Here is a 27,969-nt window from a genome sequence, read left to right on the forward strand (position 1 = left end):
TGCCAAAAAAGCAAAGGTTTATGTACTACCATCCTGGGAGCCCAGGGGAAGAAGAAGGCTTGGGAGAGGTAGTTTCAGTTCAGTACATTAACCCCATCCCTAACTATACCAGGTGTCCTTCAGTCAAGATATCTTTTGTTTTACCCTTTCCAGGAAATAAATGCCCAAATTTCTGCCAGAATGGAAAAGCAGAGTTGCCCAGCACCATGGTGATGAAGAGTGCAGAGAGAACCTAGGACTCAAACCCGCTTGTTAAAACAGGATATTACAATATTTGTAAATCAATCAATGTGATATACCACATTAAGAAAAGGAAGTATAAAATGATACGATCATCTCAATAGATACTAGAAAACATTTGAAGAAACTCAACATCCATTCATGATAAAAACACTCAACAAAATGGATATAGAGATAACATACCTCAACATAATAAAAGCCATATATGACAAGCCAATAACCAACAACATACTGAATGTTGAGAAGCTGAAAGCTTTTCCTCTAAGATCAGGAACAAGATAAGGATGCCCACTCTTACCACTTTATTATTTTTTTTTAGCCCCTGTTTACTTAACCTAATAATGATGCTGGGGTTCTTGTTCGCGGAGTCGAAGAATGAACTTTGCAAGCACTCAAGGTAGGAGAGCAAGGCAGAGGCTTTTATTTAGAGAGAAAGCGAAAGGACAGAGCTTCTGGCTCAGGCCAGGAGGGGACAAGAAAGTCTCTCACTGTTACCACTTTTATGCAATGTAGTACTGGAAGTCCTAGCCATGGCAATCAGACAACACAAAGAAATAAAAAACATCCAAATTGATAAGGAAGAAGTAAAAATATCACTATTTGCAGATAATGTAATACTATATATAGAAAACCCTGAGGACTTCACCAAAAAATGATTAGAACTAATAAACAGATTCAGTAAAGTTGCTGGATACAAAATCAATATACAGAAATCTGTTGCATTCCTATATACCAACAATGAACTAGATGAAAGAGAAATCAGGAAAACAATTCCATTTACAATTATATCCAAAAGAATAAAAAACCTAGGAATAAATCTAACCAATGAGATAAAAGACCTATACTCTGAAAACTGTAAGACACTGATGAAAGAAATTGAAGAAGACACAAATAAATGGAAATCTATCCCATGTTCATAGATAGGGAGAATTAATATTGTCCAAATGGCCATCCTGCCCAAAGCAATTTACAGATTCAATGCAATCTCTATCAAAATACCAATGACATTTTTCAATGAACGAGAGCAAAGAAACCTAGAATTCATATGGAACCATAAAAGACCCTGAGTAGCCCAAGTAATCTTGAGAAAGAAGAACAAAATTGGGAGTACTACCCTTATTTCAAGCTATACTACATAGCTACGGTGATTAAAACAACATAGTACTGGCACAAGAACAGACCCATAGATCAATGAGATTACTGTTTAACACCATACACAAAAGTAAACTTGAAATGGACTAAAGACCTAAATAAAAGACATTAAACCATAAAACTCTTAGAAGAAAACATAGGCAAAAATTGCATGAACATAAGCATGAGCAATTTTTTCTGGACACATCTTCCCGGGCAAGGGAAACAAACCAAAAATGAACAAGGGGACTACATAAAACTAAACTGCTTCTGTACAGCAAAGGACACCATCAGCAGAACAAAAAGGCAACATATAGTATGGAAGAATATATTCATAAATAATTTATCAAAATACATAAAGATCTCATATGCCTCAACTCCAAAAATAACCCAAATATCCTGATAAAAAATGGGCAGAGGAAAGGAACAGACAATTTTCCAAAGAAGACATACAGATGGCTAACAGGCACATGAAAAGATGCTCCACATCAATAATCATCAGAGAAATGCAAATCAAAACCACAATGAGATATCTTCTCACACCAGTCAGAATAGCCACTATCCAAGAATAGCCACTATCCAAGAGACAGGAAATAACTTTTGTTGTAGAAGATGTGGAGAAAAAGGGACCCTCCAACACTGTTGGTGGGAATGCAAGTTCGTGCAGCCACTATGAAAAACAATATCTAAGTTCCTCAATCAGTAACAGTAGCAATAGCATATGACCCAGTAACTCCACTTCTAGGTATTTACCCGAAGAAAACAATATCTATGATTTGAAAAGATATGTGCACCCCTATGTTTATTGCCGAATTATTTTCAATAGCCAAGATATGGAAGTAACCAAAGTGTCCATCAATAGATGAATGGATAAAGAAGATGTGGTACATATACACAATAGAATATTATTCAGCTATAAAAAAAAGAAGTCCTGCTAGCTGTTACAACATGGATGGACCTAGGGGATATTATGGTAAGTGAAATAAGCCAGGAGGAGAAAGACAAATACCAAATGATTTCACTTATGTGAGGAACCTAAAAACAAAACAAAACAAAATGAACAAAACAGTAGTAGACTCATGGACACTGAGAAGTGATTAGTGATTATCAGGGGGGAAGGGTTGGAGTTGTTGGGTAGCATAGGTGAGGGGTATAAAGAGGCACAAAAATCTCAATCACAATGTGATGGTCATGGGGTGGAAGTACAGCACGGAGAATATAGTCAATGTTTCTGTTAACATCTTCCTATGTTGACAGATGTAGCTGTACTAGGTGGGATGAGGATTTGATAATGTCTATAATTGCTGAATCACTGTGTTGTATACTTGAAACCAATGTAGTATGGTATATCAGCTATACTTCAATAAAAATGCACTTAAAAACAGTATTCAAAGTAATACTACTTATATTAACTTCCTTATGGTAACATTATTGCCATACAACAATAATTCAGTTTTCATCATTTAATTTATCTATCTCCTTTACAGATTAAACACAGATGTGTGACTTGTTTTGGTTTTGAATTGTGAGCAGGTGAAATATGTCATTTCCAGGCAGAATGTTTAAGGGTAAATGCATGATTTTCCATGTTACTTTTCCCCTGCTATAGTAATCAAGGAAGTGTTTCATGATGGAGCCCCCATAAGCCTCATTCTCTGAGTGAATATACTGGATGTGTAGTGTGAGCAATGAACAAATGGTTTTATGTTTTAAACCTATGAGATTCTGGTTACCACAATATAACTTAGTCTATCAGTAATAGACTCCCCTTCATCCTTACTTTCAAACTAATAACTTACCATTCCTGAGCTTTTTGAGGTTTATTCAGCATAAAATTTATTTGTTCTTACCATTTCCCCATTGCTAACATAAGATAATGTTTTCTTGAGCATGCTAAGTTGGTTGACATTTGGCCATCTGCATTCTGGTCATTAAAAATTGCTTCTATATCCTCTATTACTCCACCACTTTGTGGATTTATGCTTTTAAATCCACAAAGATTCCTTTTATCTATTTTCAGTGAGGTTTCAAGAAGTAATTAAATTAAATGTGTGCATTCAATTTGGCATCTTTATTCAGAAATTTCACCACTCCATAGGATATTGAAACATTCAGAAGATGAAGGAAAATTAAATATTTTTGGACACACTGCCTGAGCTCCTTTGGACTCCTGCCATCTGCCACAGTTTGAGATGTTGGGGAGAGCCACCCATGACTACCAATCTGCATGAAAGATGCAATGTTTTTGTAAGGCTTTGTGTTTACCATGAGGGCTCTAGGGCTTACATGTGCTTATCCCTCTGTGGTGTCTAGTTGAACTTTCCCAATAGTTACCTTAGGTCTTGGGCCTGGTGTCAGCCTACAGAGCATGAGGCCAATCAAATACTATACATTCTGCAAAGTTTTAAATTTTCTATTGAAAGCATTTCTGGCACATGGTCATGTTTCTTGGGATTCCTTAGGCCCCTTATTAATAAACCCTGAGATTCTCCTATGTTTTAGGTCCTGGGGAAGCCAGGCAATAGTGTACATGGTATGGAGAAGGTATAGGGTCAAGAGAGAAATATTTGGCAGCTTTGGGGATCTGGGTTTCCACTGGTGAGGTATGTCCTAAAAGATAAGAACTATAGAAGAATCACCTTAAGCTGACCTCTCTGAGGCCCGAAGGAGCTCAGGCCTGGGCTTCAAGGAACCTGAGTTCTACAAAGTGCTTAGCATTAACTTCCTGTGTGACCTTGGGCAGACAACTTCACCTCTATGAGATCATCAGTTTCCCCAAACCTCTTGAAGCTCAAATGTAATTAATTAAATCTAAACAGCACTGCCAACTGTCCTGTTCAGGGTAATAATGGTTTAGAGAGAAAAATGAATGGGCTGGGTAAAGTGTGACTTTCCCACGGGATATAAAATATTACCCCAAATAGATGTACATCCTTTAAAGCAGTTCCCAGTTAGCAGTGTCTGTGTGAGTCAACCTTATGTGGCTACATGGAATTCAGAATCCAGGAAAAGGGCAATGATAGGCACACAAAATGTCTTACCTGTCACAGCAAAGCAGGAGTGTGATGCTCAGTGCTGAATATCACATTTGAGGGGGAAAACAGGGAAGCTGGAGAGGTTTCTGAGCTATGACCAGGATAATGAAGATCCTTTGAACTATGCCACATGAAGAAAAGCAGAAGGGCTTGGGGATGAGTAGCTTGGGTAAGATCCCCAACAAGGTTGGGGCTCCTCTTTTTAGCTGTCTGAAGGGCTCTTGTGGGAAAGAGGAGTGACTTCAAAGTCTGAGTCAACAGGCATAGTAGGGTTTGGTAGATAGATGTAACAAAGAGGCAGATTTCGTGTTAATAGAAAGATTCTGCTAAGTTTTAGAGGCATAGGATGCCTCAAGAAGTAGTGGACTTCTGTTGTTGAAAGCTTTTGAGGAGAGACCTAATTACCATCTGATAGGAATAATATAGAGTGGGTCAGATATCAGTGAGTAATTAGATCAAATTATCCAGATTATCAAAGTACCTTTCAAATCCTGAGTCAATTATTCATGCTGGTATTAGTTGACAGGGAATTTTAATCATGACATCTGAAATTTCAAGTTGGGGAATACTTCTATACCACCAATTATAAGGTTGGTTCTACACCCTGGTCACTGAACAAATAACTGATTGTTTTCTTGGAGACTCTATCTTAAACATAGCAATTTTTATTGTTTCCCCAAATTCTAAATTTGTATCTCTTTCAGTCTGTACATTCTTTTCTGTTTCCCCAAGTGTAAGGTGAATATTTGAATCACAGTATCACAGGGTTGTTCAGATTCAAATATGACAATGAATATAAAAATGTTCAGTATATTTTAAAGTGCCACAGAAAAATACAGGATTATTGTTGTTAGTGTTATTATGTTCACTGGCTTGAGTATAATTTGGTCTCTGATAGAGTTTAAAGGAGGACTGCTTCTCCAAATTAGGAACAGGTAGATGGTTTGCTGAGTGATTCCTTTTAGAGCCCCTGAATGATGATTGCTAACCTTTAAAATCACCTTTAGAATCATTGTCTTTTCTCACTAGAGCCATGTGAAGAGGAAATGGAGAGATCGTTGAAAGCAATGAGTAGTTGAAGATAGGAAAGTGCAGAGCAGAACATCAGGAGCTATGAAAGAGATTGGGGGTGGGGAGCTGAGTACAGCAAACCAGGAATAGAACATATAAAAGCAAGATGAATCTGTCAGTATCTATTGCAGATGCCCCCAGTACTTTATAAATGAAAACTTTTAGAAATGTATTATTCTTTTATACAAGAGTGTTTAGGTGATGCCACCTCAGGACAGAGATCATTGTCCAAAGCTTGGGGGCTCTGAAAGAGAACAAAAGCCTCTACTTTCTTTGGCACAGATATAATAGGTGGGGAGCCTCATCTCTGCAAATAGGTTGGCTTAAGAACCCGTATATTGGAAAAGGGAATTGGATCCCTGGAATGAACTCTGGGGCTGGCAAGAGCAGCTGTATTCTTCCCTATACTCCCAGCTGTTTCTAGGAGACAAGCATTGTTTACCTTTTGAAGAGAAGAAAAAATGACATTTCTTTAACTGTGGAGTAAAAAAGGTGTCACTATCTGATTTTTTCTGGGCTTGGGCTTATTTGTTAGCTGCTAGGAATCATTTGTTTTCTGAAGCCAAGACTCAGGTTACAGGGCCCATGTAATGACATGATGTATCATTAACAAACAGTGCGTATCAGCATCACTGTGTCTAGTAACACCTAAGCACTCATGATTAAAGTCCTTTTCAGTTGTTCCTCTCTTTTTTCTCCTTGCCTTCTGCTTCATTCTATTCTTTTCATTTCTCCCCCTCTTCATTTTCTTTGTCTTTTATTTCTCATATTTATTTCCCATTATTCCTGTTCTACATTCCTTCTTTTTTCTCCTCCTTATCTGTGGGTTTATTTGCTTCTTATCATTCCCAGATGGCTCAGACTCCATGCAGATGTGCATTCAGGAGATTTTTCCATCCCCAGCTCAGGAAAAATACATATGCAAAGCCCTTATTAGCTCTTATGCCTGACCTCTCAGCCAGGGAAAGATTGCTCCCTAAATATATTCTATTTTACCTTACTTAAATTTGACTTGAAATAACTCAAACTAAGGGACTTGCACATCTTCCTTTGGGAATGTTCATTCCGTGGTTTAATTATCAATGCTTTAAATTTTTCTTTCTCATTGGTTTAATATTTCCTTGCTTCATTTTAACCCACTACTCCTGGTTAGACTAACTGGGACAATCCTAAACCTTTCTTCTCCTTCTTCAGTGAATACTGATTTCTAGGACCTGTATGTATTTATCACACTGCAAAGAGTAATGATTTTGGTTCCTAAAAAGTTCTTTTCCATGGCCACTACTCCATGAGGTAGTTATTATTATTTCCATTTAAAAAGTATGGAAGTTGAGACCTGAAGGTGTTAAGAAAATTAGATAACAACACAAAGTTAGAAAGTACTGGGCCTGAGATCCAAAACTAGATCTGCTTTATTCCAAAGCTCATCATGGTCTGTTCACAACAACAAAACAAGGTTCAACCCAGCTTATGAAAAATATCTCACAAAACACTTCTCTACTCACTTGGTGAAACCTCAAGTCTAGCCCAAATTCACTTGAAAACTGATTTAGGAGTACATGAAGGCAGTATGTATATTAGAAAAACTCTTGGGCTATAGCCCTAGACACACACACGAACACACATATATACTATCTTTGTCAGACATTAATCTAAGTACTTTATGTATACTAACTCATTTTGTTATCTGCATTTTACAGATTGAGCAACTGAAGCAAGTGAAGTTAAATAATACTTAAGGTGACCCTTGTATTAAGTAGCTGGGTCCGAAATGAGGTAGTCTGACTCTAGAGCCTATAGTTTCAACCATACTATCTCTTGCCAAACATCCTGTGTAACCTTGCTCCCATTGGTCTTGTTTCTTCTCAGATGTTTGTTTAAATTCCCCATATACAAAATGAGTAGGTTGGACTGATGCAAAGATCTGCAAACTGTGTTTTGCAGAACCCTGGTGTTCCATAGAAATTATCTCAGGGACCAGAGAAAATAAAGGACAAGGTAAGGAAGGGGAAATTGACCAAAAGTGCTCTTTCTTTCAAACAAGACCAGATCTGCTTTCATCTGTTCTATGTGTTGCAGTTCCCCCACCACAAAAATGTTTGACAACACATTTAAATGATGAAGCAAATAGGTAGCAGAATGTTTTAGAGAATGGCAATCCCCTTTCCTTTCATTTTAGTGTTCACATTTATTTATACTTTACATTTAGTACTTCACTAGAGGCCATTTATTTTGATGGATTTTGTTTGCTCCAAGACACTACAAGCTATGTCTAGGTTTCATATATGATTTCCTTTGTGCCCTTTGCAGTGTCTTTATCTTGCTCTTATCAACAAATTAGCTCTAATCCTTTTCTATAATTTTTATTGAAGTACAGTTGATATACAATATTTGTTTCAAGTATAAAACACAGTGATTCAACAGTTATATACGTTATTAAATTCTCACCCCAGCTAGTGTAGTTACTATCTGTGAACATACAAAGATGTTACAGAACTACTGACTAAATTCTCTATGCTGTACTTTCATCCCTATAACTAATTTATATTAAGATTGAGATTTTTTGCCTCTCCATCCACTTCAACTCCTCACCCATGGTAACCACTAGTCACTTCTCAGTGTCTATGAGTCTACTGCTGTTTTGTTCATTTTGTTTTGTTTTGTTTTTAGATTCCACCAAAAAGTGAAATCATACAGTATTTGTCCTTCTCCTCTTGGATTATTTCACTTAGTATAGTACCCTCTAGGTCCATCCATTGTTGTCGCAGATGGCAGAATTTCTTTCTTTCTTATGGCTAAATAATATTCCATTTTGTGTATGTACCACATCTTCTTTACCTATTCATCTATTGATGGACACTTTGGTTGCTTTCTTATCTTGGTTATGGTGACTAATGTGGCAATAAACATAGGGGTGCATATATCTTTTTGAATCACAGATTTTGTTTTCTTCATGTAAATTACTGATTTTCAGTCTCAGCACCTTCCACTACCTGCATATCAAGTATCACCCAAAGACTGTGGAATTCTTTGAACTCCTTAATACATACAAATTATTTTTAGTAAGGTGAACTGAGCTTTTTATTGGGACTGGGGTGAGAAAGTGTTTGCTATTCTGCTGTGCTACAGCCTGGACTTAAGTTCATGTTTTTATTATATTCAGATAATTCTGAGCACCAAGGATAAATTAAGTATAGTCTAAATATGAGGCTAAACAAGAACACAGGATACTAATTGAAATAATGTGGAAGAGGAAGCTGTAAATGTCCTACATCAGCTGTTTTATGTCAGATTTTACCTAAATTCCATTTTTCCTTTCCTTCTCTCTGGCTGGAAAGATGAGACGGTTCATATGTGTTGGAAGACTGAATTAAGCTCCATTTGGGAAGTTTGTAAGCCCTATGACACTGAGGTTAGACATCTTATTAGCACTTTTATGAATTATATGCCTTTCTTGAAGTAATCTCTATTAGCTCGAGTTACATTCCAATTCTCATACAAACTGAGGAAAAAAGAAGAACCAATTTTGAAAACTGGTGGCCATAATTTAATCTCAACAACAAAGTTGGTTCACACAGTAAATTTATGATCTATCTGTATTTTGCTTAATGACCCATATCAGATGAATCCTTTGAAAGTGACCACATAACAAATAGATACATTTCACTGGATTACTAAAGTATGACTAGTTTGATCATTTTGACTCACCTATCATGGTATATTTAATATAACAAATCCACATTATGAGGCCAAAGACAAGAAATGGCATGAATGTTTATCATTTTAGGATGATTGCACCGACAGCATTAAGTGAATATGTGATACTTTGAGGGGCTTTCTAATCACCAAGATAAGCCTATTAGCCCTTATTTTTACTTTATATTCATTGTATCATTGAAACTTCACAATAAATTTTTGAGAAGTAACTTACTAAGGCTTTACTCTTTCTGATTCTGTGAAATAAGAATCCTTTGTTCTTCCCAAGTAAGAAAAAAATAGGATGCTGCAATGCCCCTTTCTATTTTGCTTTTCTGAGAGAAACATGAGAATTTTACACTTACTCTTGGAAAGACATATCTGACTTTTCACCCATTGCTTTCTTCCAAAATAACTGCCTACCAGAGTCTCTCTTTCTGTAGTGCAGAGAACACATAAAAAGGAAAATGGAAATGAACAGATGAGTCTAAGAATTTAAAAAGGAGACATTTTCTACTGAGTTCTTCAGATCATGTGAAATAGATTCTGTGAATCAGAGAAGCCATGACAGGTTGAGAAGTCAGACTTGTCAACTTGATTATTTTTTAATGCTCTTTTTTTTTGTTTACTTCATTTGCTCTCTTTCACTTTTCCTTTGTTTTTAGTAATGTTCCTTTTGATAGTTATAGTATTTCTCAGTTATGTTATGGTTAACAAGGAAAATGGCTTTTTCTGTGTCTAAAACTGGTCTGGGTGGAATGGAGAAGCAGTGTCTTTTGCTATAAATTCAAAAAACGGCATAAGGGAGAAAATATTTCAAGACATGCACTATCATTTACAGATTTAATTCCCAGAATTCTTCTCTACTACAACTTTGGAAAAAATTGTTTTATATATATATATATATAGTTACATATATATATATAGTTATATATAAAGGGATTATTCCCTTGGCAAACTCACCAAAATCTGCTATTGGACACCAAAGGATTAAACTACCTCTGATTTCATTGATAGATATTACTATGTACTACATTTTCAATGATACGCTGTTCAACCAATCAAATGTGTAAACTACCTAATGTTTGATACTGAAATTTTGTCTTCAGATTCACAATAATAATTGACATCATTAACCATAAGAAAGCATACTGCTACTCTCCAGTTAAAGTTCAGCCTGTGAGGAAGAGAAAAACCCAGAGAAAGGAGAATTTCACAGAGTACTTTAGGCCTCAAGTTTTGGCTGGGAAGTTTCAGGACATAATAACTTAGAAGGCATCCACATTTTATTTTCCCCTCTCTAATGTTTATGAGACCCATGAGCCCTCACATGTTTTGGAAGACTAAATAAAGTTTAGTTTGGCTAACATTTACCCCTGTTAAAATGGAGTTGATTTAACACACAATACATAACAACGCCCAGAATCTTGGCCCACAAGGATTCTATTCCTAAAAGTTCTCTCTTCTGTTCTCTCTGACTGGACTGTGTATAAAGGGATATAAGTGGCCAGTGTGCCAGAAAAATGGGAACTATACTGATTACAAATTCTATGAAGGGGAAGAAAGAACCATCACCCGAATATTAAAACCAGAAATGGGCTAAAGACCTGAGAAGTTAGAGCTTTAGATCTTTGTCTTGGTTACAGATTTTGCTTATTGTGTTATTTAGGCTTTTGAAAATTTGGGTGCAAGTTTTTCATGAGCCCTAAGCTCAAGTGTTTGACAACCTTTTTTATATCTGTAATGCTCAGTGTTGTATTATTTGCACTCACACCAAAATATGTCCAGATACTTTGTCCACATAGACCTGAAATGTTAGAGTTTTATTATGAATATACCAGGCCTACATTTTTTTGAGAGCCTATTCCTGTTATCAGCATCTCTTAGAAAAGTCCACACGTGCATGCCCTCTTCTCCCCAAAATTAAAGCAAAACAAATAGTCAGTCATTAGAGGAGCAGAAAATATACTTGGCCAATAGATTTAGTTTTGGTTGCTTTCTCTATGGATATTGATAAATCCAGCTTGGCTGCTACAGTAGCCTAATGGAAAGAACAAAGCATTTGGAGAAAACAAACATGAAAAGTCTGGGTCACTATTGGTGGGTGACCCTTGGGAAAGTCACTTAACTGATTTGACCTTCATTTACCTTAACTGTAAAATGGGGAGATGAAACTGATTTCATAGGGATGCTGTGAAGATTAAATGAGATAAGTTATAGAAATCGCCTAGCACAAGGTAGGTTCTCAATAATTGGTGACTGTTCCCCAACATAGATGATCTTTGAGGACATTATGCTAAGTGAAATAAGCCAACCACAAAAAGATAGTAACTGTATGATTCCACTTATATGAAGTATATAAAAGGGTAAAATTCATAGAGACAGAATATAACATTGTGATTTCCAAGGGCTTGGGAGAGAGAGAATGGGAAATTATTAGTCAATGGGTATAAAGTTTCAGTTTTACAAGGTGAAAAATTTCTAGAGTTCTGTTGCACAGAAGCATGGTTATAATTAGCACTAGTGAACTGTATATATTACAAATGGTTAAGACAGTAACTTTACATTGCTTTTTACCACAATTAAAAATAAATACTTTTTAAAATTGCAATAAAGTTTATATACAGTATTATGTTGGTTTCAGATATACAACAGTGACTTGATAATTGTATACATTATTAGATGCTTGCACAATAAGTGTAGTTACTCTGTTATCATACCAAGATATTACAAAATTATTGGTTAAATTCTTTATGTTGTACTTCCATTCTTATGTATATCTTATATTACATTTTGAAACTTATACCTCCTTATCACCTTCACCTATTTCACCAACCCACACCCCCTTCCCTATGGTAAATTCCCAGAAGTGGAATTACTGGGTCATATGGTATTTCTATTTTTAATTTTTGAGGAATCTCCATATTGTTTTCCACAGTGCCTGGACCAATTTACATTCCCACCAACAGTGTAGGAGGTTTCTCTTTTCTCCACATCCTCACCAACACTTGTTATTTCTCTTTTTGAACAGTGGCCATTCAGACTGGTGTGAGCTGATATTTCATTGTGGATTTGATTTGCATTTCCTTGATGATTAGTGATGTTCATCATCTTTTCATGTGCCTGTTGGCCAATTGTATGTCTTCTTTGGAAAAACTGTCTGTTCAGGTCCACTGCGGATTTTTAAATGGGATTATTGGTTTTTTGGTGTTGAGTTACATGAGTTCTTTATATTTTTTTAAAATTATCCCCTTGTCAGATTTATCATTTGCAAATATATTCTTCTATATGGTAGGGTGCCTTTTTGTTTTGTTGAGGGTTTCCTTTGCTGTGCAGAAGCTTTTTAGTTTGAGGTACTTCTGGTTGTTTATTTTTGCTTTTGTTTCCTTTGCCTGGAGAGATGTGACTAGATAAACATTTCTCATGCTGATGTTCAAGAAGTTCTTGCCTATGTTTCCTTCTAGGAGTTTTATGGTTTCCTGTCTTACATTTAATCCATTTAGTGTTTACTTTTGGGTATGGTGTAAGACAGTAACCAGTTTCATTCTCTTGCATATAGTTGTCCAGTTTTCCCAATACCATTTACAGAGGAGACTGACATTTCCCCATTGTATATTCATGCTCCTTTTATCATAAATTAATTCACCATACATGTGTGGGCTTGTTTTTGGGCTCTCTATTCTGTTCCATTGATCTGTGGGTCTGTTCTTCTGTCAGTACCATACTGTTTTAATCACTGTAGCTGTGTAGTATAGCTTAACATCAGGAAGAGTGGTACCCTCAGCTTTGTTCTTCTTTCTCAAGATTGCTTTGGCTATTTGGGGTCTTTTATGGTTCTATATGAATTTTAGGATTATTTGCTCTAGTTTGTTGAAAATGCCATTGGTATTTTGATAGAGATTACATTGAATCTGTAAATTGCTTTGGCCAGAATGACCATTTGGACAGTATTAATTCGTCCTTTCCATAAATATGGGATAGGTTTCTATTTATATGTGTCTTCTTCAGTCAGTGTCTTAGAGTTTTCAGAGTACTGGTCTTTCACCTCTTTGCTTAAGTTTATTCCTAGGTATTTTATTCTTTTGGATGCAATTGTGAATAGAATTGTTATCCTGATTTCTCTTTCTGCTAGTTTGTTGTTGATATATAGGAATGCAACAGATTTCTGTGTATTGATTTTGTATCCTGCAGCTTTGCTGAACATGTTTATTAATTCTAGTAGTTTGTTGGTGGATTATTTAGGGTTTTCTATACATAGTGTCATGTCATCAATAGTCACAGTTTTACTTCTTTATAAATTTGGACGCCTTTTATTTCTTTTCCTTGTCTGATTGCTGTGGCTAGGACTTCTAGTACAAGACATCCTTGTCCTGTTCCTGATCTTACAGGAAAAGCTTTCAGCTTTTCACCATTGAGTATGATGTTAGCTATGGGTTTTTTGTATATGGTCTTTATTATGTTGAGGCATGTTTCCTGTATACCACTTTGTTGACAGTTTTTATCATGGATTGGTTTTGAATTTTCTCAAATGCTTTATTGGCATCTATTGAAATGATCATGTGGTTCTTATCTTTCCTTTTATTAATGTAGTGTATCACATGAATTGATTTGCAAATATTGCACCATCGTTCCATCCCTGGAATAAATCCCACTTGGTCATGATGAATGATCCTTTTGATGTATTTTTAAGTTTTGTTTACTAATATTTTGCTGAGAATTTTGCATCTGTGTTCATCAGAGCTATTGATCTATAATTTTCTGTTTTGTAGTGTCTTTGTCTGGTTTTGGTATTAGAGTGATGCTGGCCTCATAGGATGAGTTTAGTAGTATTCCTTCCTCTTCTGTTTTTTGGAATACTTTAAGAAAGATAGGTATTAGCTCATCATTAAATGTCTGGTAGAATTCACCCATGAAGCCATCTGGTCATGGACTTTTGCTTGTTAGGAACTTTTTAATTACCAGTTCTCTTTTGTACTAGTAATTTGTCTGTTCAGATTTTCTGTTTCTTCCTGGATCAGTCTTGGAAGATTGTATCTTTCAAGGAATTCATACATTTCACCTAGGTTGTCCAGTTTACTGGCATATAATTTTTTGTAGCATTCTCATAATTCTTTGGATTTCTGTGGTTTTGGTTGTAACTTCTTTTTTTATTTCTGATTTTTGTTTATTTGTTTCCCTTCTCTCTTTTTCTTGAAAAACTTTCTAAGGGTTTGTCTGTTTTGTTTATTTTCTCCAATAACCTTTTAAAAACAGTTAACAGTTGTTATTAGTTATATCAATGTAATTATGATTTTGACTAAAATTAACCTATTGGTCCTGAGTCTGTTTTTCTACTTTTACAGGCATGGTCTAAATATACAACTCAGACCCAGGGAACATCCGATCATCTGGCCAGGAGTCAAGATAGGAAGGTAATGCAATTGCTATACAAATTGAACATTGAAATATTCATTAGTCACCTGTATCATCAAAATATAGTTAGTGTGATTAGTTTTCAGGAGTCATGAAAAAATGGGATGAGTAGCAGGAATTCTTTCTAGGCAATAATCTATAATTATGGAAGATAAGTTTAATACTTGTAGGATGAGTGGTAACAAGGCTGGCTAAGTGAAGATACAATCTAAAGTGGTGTTGTCCAATAGACTATTCTGTGATGATGGAAACTGTGGTGGTTAATTTTACTGGACTAGGCAATACCGAGATAGCAGGTAAAACATCTTTGTGTGTGTCTGTGAGGGTATTTCTGGAAGAGATTAGCATTTGAATCAGTAGACTGAATACAGAAGATCCACCCTCACCAGTGTGGGTCAGTCATAGTCCGATCCATTTAGGACCAAAGCAGAACAAAAAAGGTGGAGGAGGGACACATTTTCTATATATATTTATTTGAGATAGAATTGACATTTAATATTATATTAATTTCAGGTGTACAATGTAATGATTTGATATATAAGTATACAGTTGACTCTTGAACAACACTGGTTTGAACTACCTGGGTCCACCTGTATGTGGATTTTTTTCAATAAATATATAAGAAAAATTTTTAGATATTTGTGACAATTTAAACAAATTTCTCTAACTTACATTATAATACTGTATGTAATACATATGACAAAATATTTTTTAATCAACTGTTTTATGTTAACTGTAAGATTTCTGGCAAATAGTAGGCTATTAGTTAAATTTGAAGGAAGTCAATAGTTAATGTGCATTTTTGACTGTGTGGGAGTTGGCACCAACTAACCCCTGCATTGTTCAAGGGTTAAATGTATTGCAAAATGATCAACACAATAAGTTTAGTTAACATCTATCACCATATATAACTTTTTTCTTATAATGAGAATTTTTAAGATCTATTCTCTTAGAATCTTTAAAATATAAAATACAGCATTATTAACTATAGTCACCATGCTGTATATTACATTCCCATGACTTATTTATTTTATAACAGGTTATCTATACCTTTCACCACTTTTATCCACTTTGCTCTCCACCTCCACCCTTGGCATCTGGTCACCAATCTGCTCTTTTTATCTTAGTTTGGTTTTCTTCTTTTTTTTTTAATTCCACATTGTAAGTGGGATCACATGGTATTTGTCTTTGTCCATCTGACTTATATCACTTAACATAATACTCTTTAGGTATATCCATGTTGCCACAAATGGCAGGATTTTTCTTTTTCTGTGGTTGAATATTATTCTCTCTATATATACACACCAAATATTTTTTGAAATATTCACATATTTTCTTTATCCATTGATGTATTCATAGACCCTTAGGTTGTGTCCATGCCTCTGCTATTATAAATAATGCTGCAGTGAACATGAATATTCAGTTATCTTTTCAAGTTAGTATTTGACTGCCTTCATATAAAAAACCAGAAGTAGAATTTCTGTATAATATTATAGTTCTATTTTTAATTTTTTGAGAAAACTCCATATTGTTTTCCATAGTGGCTGGAGCAATTTACATTCCTTCCAACAGTGCACAGGGATTCCCTTTTCTCCACATCCTGAACAACATGTTATTTCCTGTCCTTTTTATAATAGCCATCCTAACAGGTGTGAGGTAATGTCTCATTGTGGTTTTGATTTTCATTCCCCTGATGTTTAGTGATGCTGAGCACCTTTTCATGTACCTTGTTGGCCATCTGTATGACTTATTCGGAAATATGTCTATTCAGGTCCTCTACTCATTTTTTTAACCAAATTGTTTGTGTTTTTTTTTTTTTGCTGCTGAGATCATTATATATTTTCAATATTCACGTCTTATCAGATACATGATTTGCAAAAGTTTTCTCCCATTCAGTAGGCTACCTTTTCATTTTGTTTCCTTCGCCGTGCAGAAGCTTTTCCACCAAATGTAGGCCCACTTGTTTATTTGAACTCTTGTTACCTTTGTTTTTGGTGTCAAATCCAAAAATTCATCACCAAGACTGATGTAAAGGAGCTTAACAACTATGAGAAGAAGAAACATAGAAGAAGCATAGAAGAAGAAATATAGAACAAGAAACATTTTATGTTTTCAGGTCTTATGTTCAAGCTTCTTTTATCCATTTTGAGTTATTTTTTGTTTATGGTGTAAGATAGTGGTCCGGTTTCCTCCTATAGATGTGGCAGTCTAATTTTCCAAGCACCATTTATTGAAGAGACTGTCTTTCCCCATAGTATATTCTTGGCTCCTTTGTCATAAATTAACTGACAATATATAAATGGGTTTATTTCTGGGTTCTCTGTTACGTTTTATTAATCGATGTGTTCACTTTTATTCTAATACCATGCTATTCTGATGACTAGAGCTTTGTAATATAGTTTAAAATCTGAAAGCATTATGACTCCAGGTTTGTTCATCTTTCTCAAAATAGCTTGATTACTGTGGTCTTTAGTGGATTGATACAAATTTTAGAGTTGTTTCATTTTTGTGAATATTGCTGATATGATTTTTATAATAAGAGTTGCATTGAATATGTAGGTTGTTTTGGGTAGTATGCACATTTTAATAATATTAATTCTTGCAGCCCATGAGTATGAAATATCTTTCCACTTGTTTGTATCTTCTTCAATTTGATGCAGCAATGTCTTATGGTTTTCAGCATAAGAGGTTTTTAACCTCCTTCATTAAGTTTATTGCTAGGTATTTTATTTTGTTTGATGCAATTATAAATGGGAATGTTTTCTTGCTTTCTCTTTCTGATAGTTAATTATTAGTGCATAAACATGTAAATGATTTTTGTATATTGATTTTGTATCTTGCAATTTTGGTATGTTGTATTTCCATTGTAAATTTTCTCAAGATATATATATTTTTTTATTTCTTCTTTGACCCATTGGTTGTTTGGTAGCATGGTGTTTAATCTCCACATATTTGTGATTTTTCCATTTTCATCTATAATTGATTTTTGTCTTTTATGATTGGAAAAGATCCTTGATATGAATTCAATGTACTTAAATTTATTATGGCTTGTTTTGTATTCTAACATATCTCTCCTGGAGAATGCTCCAGGTGCAATATAGAAGAATGTGTATTCTGTTGCTTTTGGAAGGAACGTTCTGTATATGTCTGTAATGTTCATCTGGTCTAATATGTCATTTTAAATCCAATGTTTCCTTATTGATGATCTGTCTTGATGATCTATCAATTTATGAAGTGGGGATATTAAAATCCCTCACAATTACTGCATTGCTGTCTATTTCTTTATTTAGGCCTGTTAATATTTGCTTTATATATTTAGGTGCTGTGATGTTAGATGCATATTTACAAATGTTTTAACCTCTTGTTGGATTGACCTCTCTTTATCATTTATAAGGACCCTCTTTTTCTCTTATTGCAGTCTTTGTCTTAAACTCTATTTGGTCTGATATAAGCATAGATACCCCAGCTTTCTTTTGATTTAATTTGCATAGAATATCTTTTTCCATCCCTTCACTTTCAGTCTATGTGTGTGCTTACATCTGAAGTGAGTCTCTTGTAGGCAGTATATGGGTCTTATTTTGTTATTCATTCAGCCACTCTCTGTCTTTTGACTGGAGAATTTGGTCCATTTACATATAAAATAATTACTGAAAGGTTCAGAATTATTGTCATTTTGTTCTCTGTTTTCAGGCTGTTTTGTAATTCTTTGTTCCTTTTCTTCATTTCTTGCTCTCTTCCTTTGTGATCTGTTGATTTTCTTTAGTAGTATGCTTATATTCTCTTCTCCTTACCTTTTGTGTTTCTTCTGTAGGCTTTTGCTTTGTGGATACCCTAACACTTACATGAAACAACTTAAATTTATAGCAGTCTCTATTAAGTTGACAACAACTTGAGTGCATTCTAAAGCTTTAAATATTTCTCCCCTTCATGTTTTATGTTTTTGATAACACAGTTTACATCTTTTTGTCTTGTGTATCAATTAGTAAGTTATTATAGTTATAATCATTTTTAATACTTTTGTCTTTTATCCTTGGTACTAGTTTGTAAGTGATTAACCCAGCACCTTTATATTAGATTATTCTGAATTTTACTATATACTAACCATCACCTGTAATATTTACACTTTTATGTGTTTTTCTATTACTAAGAAATGTAAGGCCAATCTGGTGTTAAACTCTCTTCATTTTTCCTTGTCTAGAAAACTATCTCTCCTTTAGTCATGAAGGACAACTTTCTGGGTAGAGCTGGCAGTTTTTCTTTCAGGAGTTTGAATATATCCTGCCACTCCCTCCTAGCCTTCTAAGTTTCTCTCAAAATATGTGATAGTCTTATGGGGATTCCTTTATACATAACAACTTATTTTTCCCTTACTGCTGTTAAGATTCCTCCTTGCCTTTACATTTTTTTATTAAGGTATCATTGATATACACTATTATGAAGGTTTCACATGAAAAACCATGTGGTTACTACATGCACCCATATTATCAAGTCCCCCCCATACCCCATTGCAGTCACTGTCCATTAGTGTAATAAAATTCCACAGAGTCACTACTTGTCTTCTCTGTGCTATACTGTCTTTCCCATGATGCCCCCACACTGTGTGTACTAATCATAATACCCCTCAATCCCTTTCTCCCTCCTTCCCCACCCCTCCCCTTTGGTAACTGCGAGTCACTTCTTGGAGTCTGTGAATCTGCTGCTGTTTTGTTCCTTCAGTTTTGCTTTGCTGTTCTACTCCACAAATGAGGGAAATCATTTGGTATTTGTTTTACTCCACCTGGCTTATTTCACTGAGCATAATACCGTCTAGCTCCATCCATGTTGTTGCAAATGGTAGGATTTGTCTTCTTCTTATGGCTGAATAATATTCCATTGTATATATGTACCATATCTTCTTTATCCATTCATCTACTGATGGACACTTAAGTTGCTTCCATATCTTAGCTATTGTAAATAGTGCTGTGATAAACATAGGGGTGCATATGTCTTTTTGAGTCTGAGAACTTGTTTTCTTAGAGTAAATTCCTAGGAGTGGAATTCCTGGGTCAAATGATATTTCTATTTTTAGTAATTTGAGGAACCTCCATATTGATTTCCACAATGGTTGGACTAGTTTACATTCCAACCAGCAGTGTAGGAGGGTTCCCCTTTCTCTGCATCATCGCCAGCATTTTTTGTGCCTAGTCTTTTCAATGTTGGCCATCCTAACTGGTGTGAGGTGGTATCTCGTTGTAGTATTGATCTGCTTTTCCCTAATGATAGCAATGTGGAGCATCTTTTCATGTGCCTGTTGGCCATCTGAATTTCTTCTTTGAAGAATTGTCTGTTCATATCCTCTGCCCATTTTTTAATCAGGTTATTTGCTTTTAGAGTTTTGATGTGTCTGAGTTTTTTAAAATATATTTTGGGTGTTAACCCCTTGTCAGATATATTGTTTACAAATATATTCTCCTGCTTGCCTTTACTTTTTACACTTAAATTATAATGTGTCTTGATTTGGGCACCTTTGTGTTCATCTTATTTTTAAGTCTTGGGACTTCCTGTTTCTGGATGTCTGTTTCTTCTCTCAGGTTATGAAAGTTTTTAGCCATTATTCAACAAATGAATTTTCTGTCCCTTTATTTTTCTCTTCTCCTTCAGGGATGACTACAGTGCAAATGTGGGTCCTCTTGATGTTGTTCCCTAAGTCCCTTAGGCTATCTTCACTATTTTTCATTCCTTTTTTCACTTTGCTGATCTGATTGGATGAGTTCTACTGCTCTGTCTTTGAGTTAGCTGTTGTTTTCTTCTACTTCATCTAGTCAGCTGTTGAACCCCTCTACTGTATTTTCCAGTGCAATTATTGCATTCTTCAGTTTAGAAGACTTCTATTTAGAACTTTCTTATATTTTCTCTTTTTAGAAATTCTCACTTTATGTATTGCTCCCCTGATCTTAGTATATTTATAACCAGTATTTTGAACTTTTTATCAGGTAAATCACTTATCTTTCGCCCATTAAGGTCTTTCTCTGATGTTTTATCTTGTTATTTTGTTTGGAGCCTTTACTCTCTGATTTGGTTTCTCTATGCATTAGATGAAAGATCTCTCTATTTTGAGTAAATGGCCTCATGTAGGGGATGGAACTTTTTTTCAACTTTGTCCTAGTTCTTGATTGTTTCTCAATCCTGTGTGATTGTCCAAGGAGCCTACTTTGTTTTTAATGGCTTCCAGTAGTGGAGGGTGTGCCAACACCTGTCAATGTACCATAGGGGAGGATCTCAGCACCTAGATTCAGGCTAATTGGAAACCAGACCCTCATGTAGCAACTTTTAATGTTTACAAATATACCTCTTTCAGGAGAAGACTGGGAGACAGGTATTTCTGTCTGCTGTCTCTGTACTGAGCCTTGGGATAATAGCCATATAAGAACTATTTTTTTGTTTGCTACCATCCTGTTTAATCCAGGAACACCAGTCACCTGCTGGACACAAGAGCCAGGCCATCAAGGGACCTGCACTGTAGAGAGCAGCCACAAAAGCTGGGGTACCAGATGTGTGGACAAGTGCTTTTCTCAGAGACAGCAGTGATCTTGAGTGAGGCAGAGGGAGAGCACAAAGATAATGCCCACCTTCTGAGGTCTCTGGAGAGAATTATAGTCAGCCCTCAGATATGTGTTTATTAAGAAGCCTCTCCCTCTGGCCATAGTCATAAAGAAAAGCTAATAGACCTCTTTTTAAAGAAAGACTTGGTATTTTTGTCTTTTTTCCACCTGCTGTGCTTGGGTTGTAACTGGTTAAGAACTCTTTCTATGTTTGTTACAGTCCTGTGGATCCCATGAACATAAGCCCTGGTGGCCACCAGAGCCAGGCAATCAGGGGGTGTTCCCTCAGTGGCAACCACAAAAATCAGGGTGCCAGACATGTGCACAGGTCCTTCCTAGCAGATATAGGGAGGCTGAAGCAAGACACAGATAGAGTGCAAAGATGGCACCCACTGGCTTCCATAGTTTTCAAAGAGTGTTTCAGTAGACTCTTAGATTTGTGTCAGGCTAAAGCTTTAAAAAAAGAAAATAAACCTCATTTACACATTTTAGTTTGGGTACAGTTTCAGTCAGCTGCCTCTGTTCTGGGCCCTGGGGGGTAACCAGGTTAATCCACATGAGCCCTTGAAGAAGTGTTTCTCAATTTGCTATTGCCTTTTGTGTGTAGCGGATACAAGCCCCTTTGGCTTTTAAAGCTAGATGTTTTGGGGGCTCATCTCTTGGGTGTCGATCTTAAAAGTTGGGCTGGTATATGTGGTGTTTAAACCTTTCATTCCTCAAGGAGATGCTTAGAGTTGGGAATTCCCTCTAGATGGTGGGTAGCCATTCCAACAGTGAGGTTTATGGCAAAACTATGTTTTAACCTCTTTTATCCATTGGATATAAGGTTTTTTTCATTTGCCTCATTTGGAGGAGTTATGTAGCCAGAATCTATGTGTAGCTATAGATTCAGTGTGTCCATGGGAGAGGTGAGTTCAAGGTCCTACATCACCACAATGAATGGAACCTCTCTCTCTTTATTTATGAGCTGGGGTGTTCATCCTCTCCTGCCCTTGGACACTGGAGCTTCTGGTTCTAAGGGCTTCAGACTACAGAACTTACCTCATAGATACCCTCTCCCAGTTTTCATGCCTTCAGCCTCAAACTGGGATTTGCACCATTGATTCCCCCTGTTCTCAGGCCTTTGGGCTTGAAGTACATTTTGCTATTAGCTTGCCTGCTTACTTATCTTGTAAATGGCATATTTTGGCCATCGCTGTATGTTGTTATGAGCACTGTATTGGACAGTGTAAACTAGGGTTTGGGGTGGAAGTATAGGATTATATCAATCTAGAAAGCAAGAAAGTGTTTCATTTACCTGAAGTAAGTAGGAGTTTTTAAAAATTAAAGTATCATTGATATAAAAATCTTAAGTTTGTTTCAAATACACAACATTTACCCATACTATCAAGTCCTCACCAGTGCAGTCACTGTCCATCAATGTAATAAGATGTTACAGAATCATTAACTGTATGCTCAGTGCTGTACTAGTGTCCCTGTGACCAACTTATATTGTGATTGCAAGTTATTGTGTCCCTTAAACCCCTTCCCCCTACCCCCCACCCTCCCCAGCCCTTCCTCTTTGGTAACCACTAGTCCTCTATGAGTCTACTGCTATTTTGTACCTTCTGTTTTGCTTTGTTTTTATACTCTACAAATAAGTGAAATAATTTGGTATTTGTCTTTCTCCACCTGGCTTATTTCACTGAGCATAATACCCTTTAGCTCCACCCATGTTCTTGCAAATGGGAGAATTTCTTTTCTTTTTGTGGCTGAATAATATTCCATTGTGTATATGTGCCACTTCATTATCCATTCATCTATTGATGGACACTTAGGTTGCTTCCATGTCTTGACTATTGCAAATAGTGCAGCAATGAACATAGGGGTAAATATGTCTTTTTGAATCAAGGATCTTGTTTTCTTTGGGTACAGTGGAATTCCTGGGTCAAATGGTATTTCTATTTTTAGTTTTCTGAGGAACCTCCATATTGCTTTCTATAATAGCTGCACCAATTTACATTCCCACCAATAGTGTAGTAGGGTTCCCATTAAATAGAGCTATTTTGATCAAGGAAGTATGTCAGGCAGAAAACTAATCTCATGAAGTCAGCTAAAGAAGGAAAATTCAAATACCTTTTTAAAAGTATAGTTTGCAAACTCAGATACACAGGAATCAAGCAGATAATATAGCTGAATAAGGAAGGCCAGGTAAAGGCTAAATATGTAGTCTAAAAGGGGCAGCTACTACTCAGTTCCAGTCAATTGCTGGCGAGTTGGAACACAAGCCTAGGATTGCTAAATGTTCTGGGTTTCAAAAGAAACCAAAAATGTTGATTTCTTTTAAATGTTAGATCTCCCAATTTCAAAATACTGGCTGAATTTTAATCCCTGTGCAAGCCAAACAAAACACATATGTAGCCTGATTCAGACATTGAATTTGTGTTCACTATAGACCATGCCCAGTGTCTGTCTGTGAGGTGAGCAAGAGGTCACTGCTTACCACTGTTGCTGCTAAAAACAAAATAAGTAGGACAATCAGGTCAGAGTAGATTGCTACAGTGGGCTTGTGATAGTGTCAAATATTGGAAAAATAATTTGGAGAAGATATGATGTGATCTGAGCCTTAAAGTCTGAGAAACATGTACATAGATGGAGATAACAGGAGGAATATGGAAATTCCAGGTCATGGAGTGAATATAACAAGCAAAAATATGAAAATAACTATGCACATGATATGTTTTGATAAGCAGATGAGTTGACTCCAATAGGGGACTCATGATGGGAAATAACAGGAGATTTATTTATAAAAACCATGACCTAATTATGAAGAACCTTTAATTTCAAGATAGATAGTATCTTCAGAACGTGTTAATAATCTTAACCTAGAATTAACACTACCAAATAAACTCTATTGACCTGGTCCCTTTAGCCTTCAGATAAAATCATTGCCAAATTCAGCTTCCCAAGATTTTTTGTGATATTCATGCAAGCAACCTTTTTATGTAAATCACTTTGGGAAGTAAAGCCAAGTACTTTGGGAAATAAAGAAATAAGTGCATAAAATATGATTTATGGGGACAGTTATGGAGCTTCTGTCTCTGTGCATACAGAAATTAAAGAACTATCAATGAAAAGGTCTTTTACCTTTTCATGGTAAGCTGCATTTTACCCCTCCTCCTGCTGTCCCTTTTCCTCTTTCTTCCTATGTAACCAACAGGTCAGTTTCTCTAGTAATATTTGTGTTTGTGGTCTGGAAGGATGAGGAAACATATTTTGATTAGTGGTGTCCACTTAGAAGAATACACATTGAGTTAGAACTACATTCTAGTGGGAATATTGGAAATCACCCCAAATTGCTGTAAATGGTACTTACATTAATGTTTCTGCTTGACCTTTTTGCAGAAGGAAAAAATACCTGCTGGGACTGCACAAGCAAGCAAAAAGTTTTTAAATATGGCAGAAGGGAGACATAAAGAAAAGTTAACTACTATGAAGGAATTTCCCCAAAGCAGAATGCTGTCTTTGTTTTCAAACCATGAAGCACTGACTCATTTTATTTTTGAAATGGTAGCTAATGAGCTGGACAGAGAAAAGAAAAGCTGAAATTCAAACATTACCAACTCACTGGGGGAGGAATCAACTCTATTTGTCATTAAAGGTTGGAGCTCAATGACATATGCACTCCACATCTTGCATTTTTGCAATTCATTATAAGGACTGCTACTGAACACCAACAGTTCTACCAGTAGGTTTTCTGAAGAGAAAAGGCTCCCTTACTTATTTGACTTCCAAAAATCATCATGTTTCTGATGAAGACCACTTGGTGTCCTTGGATAGCAAGAAAAATGTCTCCATCTTACTTTCAACTCTGGACATACAACTTTGGATGGTTTGAAATGGACCATCGGGGGTATATTGAGTAACCAAAGTATGTCAATGAGACACCCAGGAATTCATGGTTTCTTCCATGTGCACTATTGTTGCAGTTGATTTTAAGGTAAAGGAGTTAACACATTGTTTTATCCTAACTTGTGATCTATTTCTAAGGCAGTTTCAATAAATTGGTTTCAAAATCACCTTTCCTTCCTGTCCCCTGCATGAGACTGAAATAGGTGTGGAGTGTTAGAAGAGGAGAAATAAAAATGAATGGAATTAATTGGTCATATCAGCTGTTGTTTTGGATTTCTGTCTCAGGATATAACCACCTCTTTTTTGTAGATTTTCCCTCAGATGACATGGAGGGGAAGGAAGCTAGGGAATAATGGAAACAGAAAATAAGACATCACTAGGTTGATAAGGGACCTTCTATAGATACCAACGTGTTTGGGAGTGAAAAAAACCTCAAATATCCCAGGACATTCTTAGATATGTAATACTTAACTAAAATTTCCCACAGGCACATTTTAGGAGTTTGAGCAAATTCAGGAAGGTGTTTAACCCAGTCTATCTGAGTCATGGGGCCATCCTAAACATAGGCACCATAGGTATCTACCTATGTAGTCTGATTTGAGGACCATAGCTCCATACTTGCCTTTAAATATCTCCCTGCACTCCTCTCCTAGAGGGTTAAAATCCCTATAATTTATTCTCCTGAGTTGGATAAACAATCCTTCTACCAGGTGAAAATGCAGCATGTGTCTGGATAAAGAAGACTTCTAGCCCTCTTCTATAAGCATAATTATCTGTATGTGCTTTTTGACCAGTTTATTGCCTTCATAAATCTATCTCCTGGACCGGAGGGTAGGGGATGAGAAGCAGGTCACGAGGTAGCATGGGTATTTTGGGAGTACTGAATTCCAAATAGCAGGGTCAGCAGGAGCTGGGGAAGATGGTCCATGAATAATAGCACACCTGATCTAGGGAGATGTCCAGAAGTGTATAAACCACCAAAAAGGCTATAACAATAAAAAGTCTAATTCAAAAGAAAAAGTAATCAACTTCACCACTTTTTCTGGTAGCATTATAGGTCAGGTACATTTTTAAAGCTCAAGGTAGAGTCATGCTCAGCAGAAATTTTTAGGTACTACTCACTTGTTTAACATTAACTCTTATTTTTTGCAACTCTGTGTAGTCTCCAAGCACCCGGAGATCTCAAGCCACTGCTGAGAGGCTAAATATGCAAACAGATAATAACCAAACCATACATAAAAACAGAACTCTGACCGACAACCTGATCAGGTAACCAACCTATCATCTAGAGCAACCAACCCAGGAAGCCAGCTATATGAGTCAGACTTACAGGAAGTCAGAATGTTTTCTTAAGTAATTCATCCAGGAAGCCAAATAATAACCACTAGAATAATATCCTCAAAATGATCAGGACCTTATTAACAACTAGAAGCTTTCCTAATTTTTGTCACTATTTTCCAACTTTGCACTAGCTAGAGAAAGTCAACTATGTACCTCTCATCAATCACATAGGATGCCACACTTCTAGTTAGCATACCTACAGCTTCCCCATGACAACACCCTCAACCATGCTTGAAACCTTCCCCTTTTGCTGCTATAATGTTCTCCCATTCCTTTTCTTGCTTTGTATCTGTATCAAAATGCAGGTGTCTGACTCTCTTGCTATAGAAAGCTCTAAATAAATAGCCTTCATTCGCTTTCATTTGTTAGTATTCATTTGTTTCCACACTGCTCAAGAGATCTTGAATCCAGGAGCCGGAATGATCTTCTCAAAATGTATGCAAATCATATCACTGCCATGCCCCATCCCCACTTAAAATACTTGAGTAGTTTCCCAAAATATTTTTAAATAACTTTGTTTTTAGAACAGTTTGATTTATAAAAATTTAAGATAATACAGTTCCTATATACCCAAGACCCAGTGTCTCCTATTATTAATTTCTTACACTAGTACAGTACATTTGTTACAATTAAAGAACCAATATTGATTCATTATTAACCAAAATCCATGCTTCACTCAGATTTCCTCAGTTTTTACCTAATGTCCTTTTCCGTTCCAGGATCCTATCCAGGATACTTCATTATGCTTAGCCATCATGTCTCCTTATGCTATTTTTAAAAACATTTTTAATTAAGGTATTATTGATACACACTCTTACGAAGGTTTCACATGAAAAACAATGTGGGTACTACATTTACCCATATTATCAAGTCCCTCCCATACCCCATTGCAGTCACTGTCCATCACTGTGGTAGGATGCCACAGAGTCACTATTTGCCTTCTCTGTGCTACACTGTTTTCCCTGTGACCCCTCATACGATGTGTATTAAACATAATATCCCTCAATCCCCATCTCCCTCCCTCCTGACCCGCCTTCTCACACCCCTCCCCTTTGGTAACTGCTAGTCCCTTCTTGGAGTCTGTGAGTCTGCTGCTGTTTTGTTCCTTCAGTTTTGCTTTGTTGTTATTCTCCACAAATGAGGGAAATCATTTGGTACTTGTCTTTCTCTGCCTGGCTTATTTACTGAGCATAATATCCTCCAGCTCCATCCATGTTGATGCAAATGGTAGGATTTTTTTCTTTCTTATGGCTGAATAGTATTCCATTGTATAAGTAACACATCTTCTTTATCCATTCATCTACTAAACAGTGCTGCGATAAACATAGGGGTGCATGTGTCTTTTTGAATCTGAGAACTTGTATTCTTTGGGTAAATTCGAAGGAGTGGGCCTCCCAGGTCAAATGGTATTTCTATTTTTAGTTTTTTGAGAAACTTCTATATTGCTTTCCACAGTGGTTGAACTAACTTACATTCCCAACAGCAGTGTAGGAGGGTCCCCCTTTCTTTGCATCCTCGCCAGCATTTGTTGTTCATAGTCTTTTCCATGCTGGCCATCCTTACTGGTGTGA

General features: G+C 36.1%; 1 protein-coding gene across 11 annotated transcripts in view; it reads left to right on the forward strand.

The window, feature by feature from the left end:
- Positions 1-27,969, forward strand: part of LOC118921119 (protein PBDC1) — a 114,718-nt gene that overhangs the window by 71,143 nt on the left and 15,606 nt on the right. For 5 of the 11 annotated variants that reach the window (XR_005028203.2, XR_008995261.1, XM_057495910.1 and 2 more), the window contains one exon: positions 154-10,041. Coding sequence is in view for 6 of the 11 variants with exons in the window: in XM_057495914.1 (XP_057351897.1) it covers positions 154-236 (83 nt within the window). In the remaining 5 variants the exon portion in view is untranslated. Of the gene's footprint in view, positions 1-153; positions 10,042-14,515; positions 14,585-24,550; positions 25,173-27,969 lie in introns of those variants that run through there. The other 6 variants (XR_008995262.1, XM_057495906.1, XM_036902723.2 and 3 more) reach the window with 4 other exon arrangements.

The sequence above is a fragment of the Manis pentadactyla genome, chromosome X, assembly GCF_030020395.1.
Source record: "Manis pentadactyla isolate mManPen7 chromosome X, mManPen7.hap1, whole genome shotgun sequence".
Lineage (NCBI taxonomy): Eukaryota > Metazoa > Chordata > Mammalia > Pholidota > Manidae > Manis > Manis pentadactyla.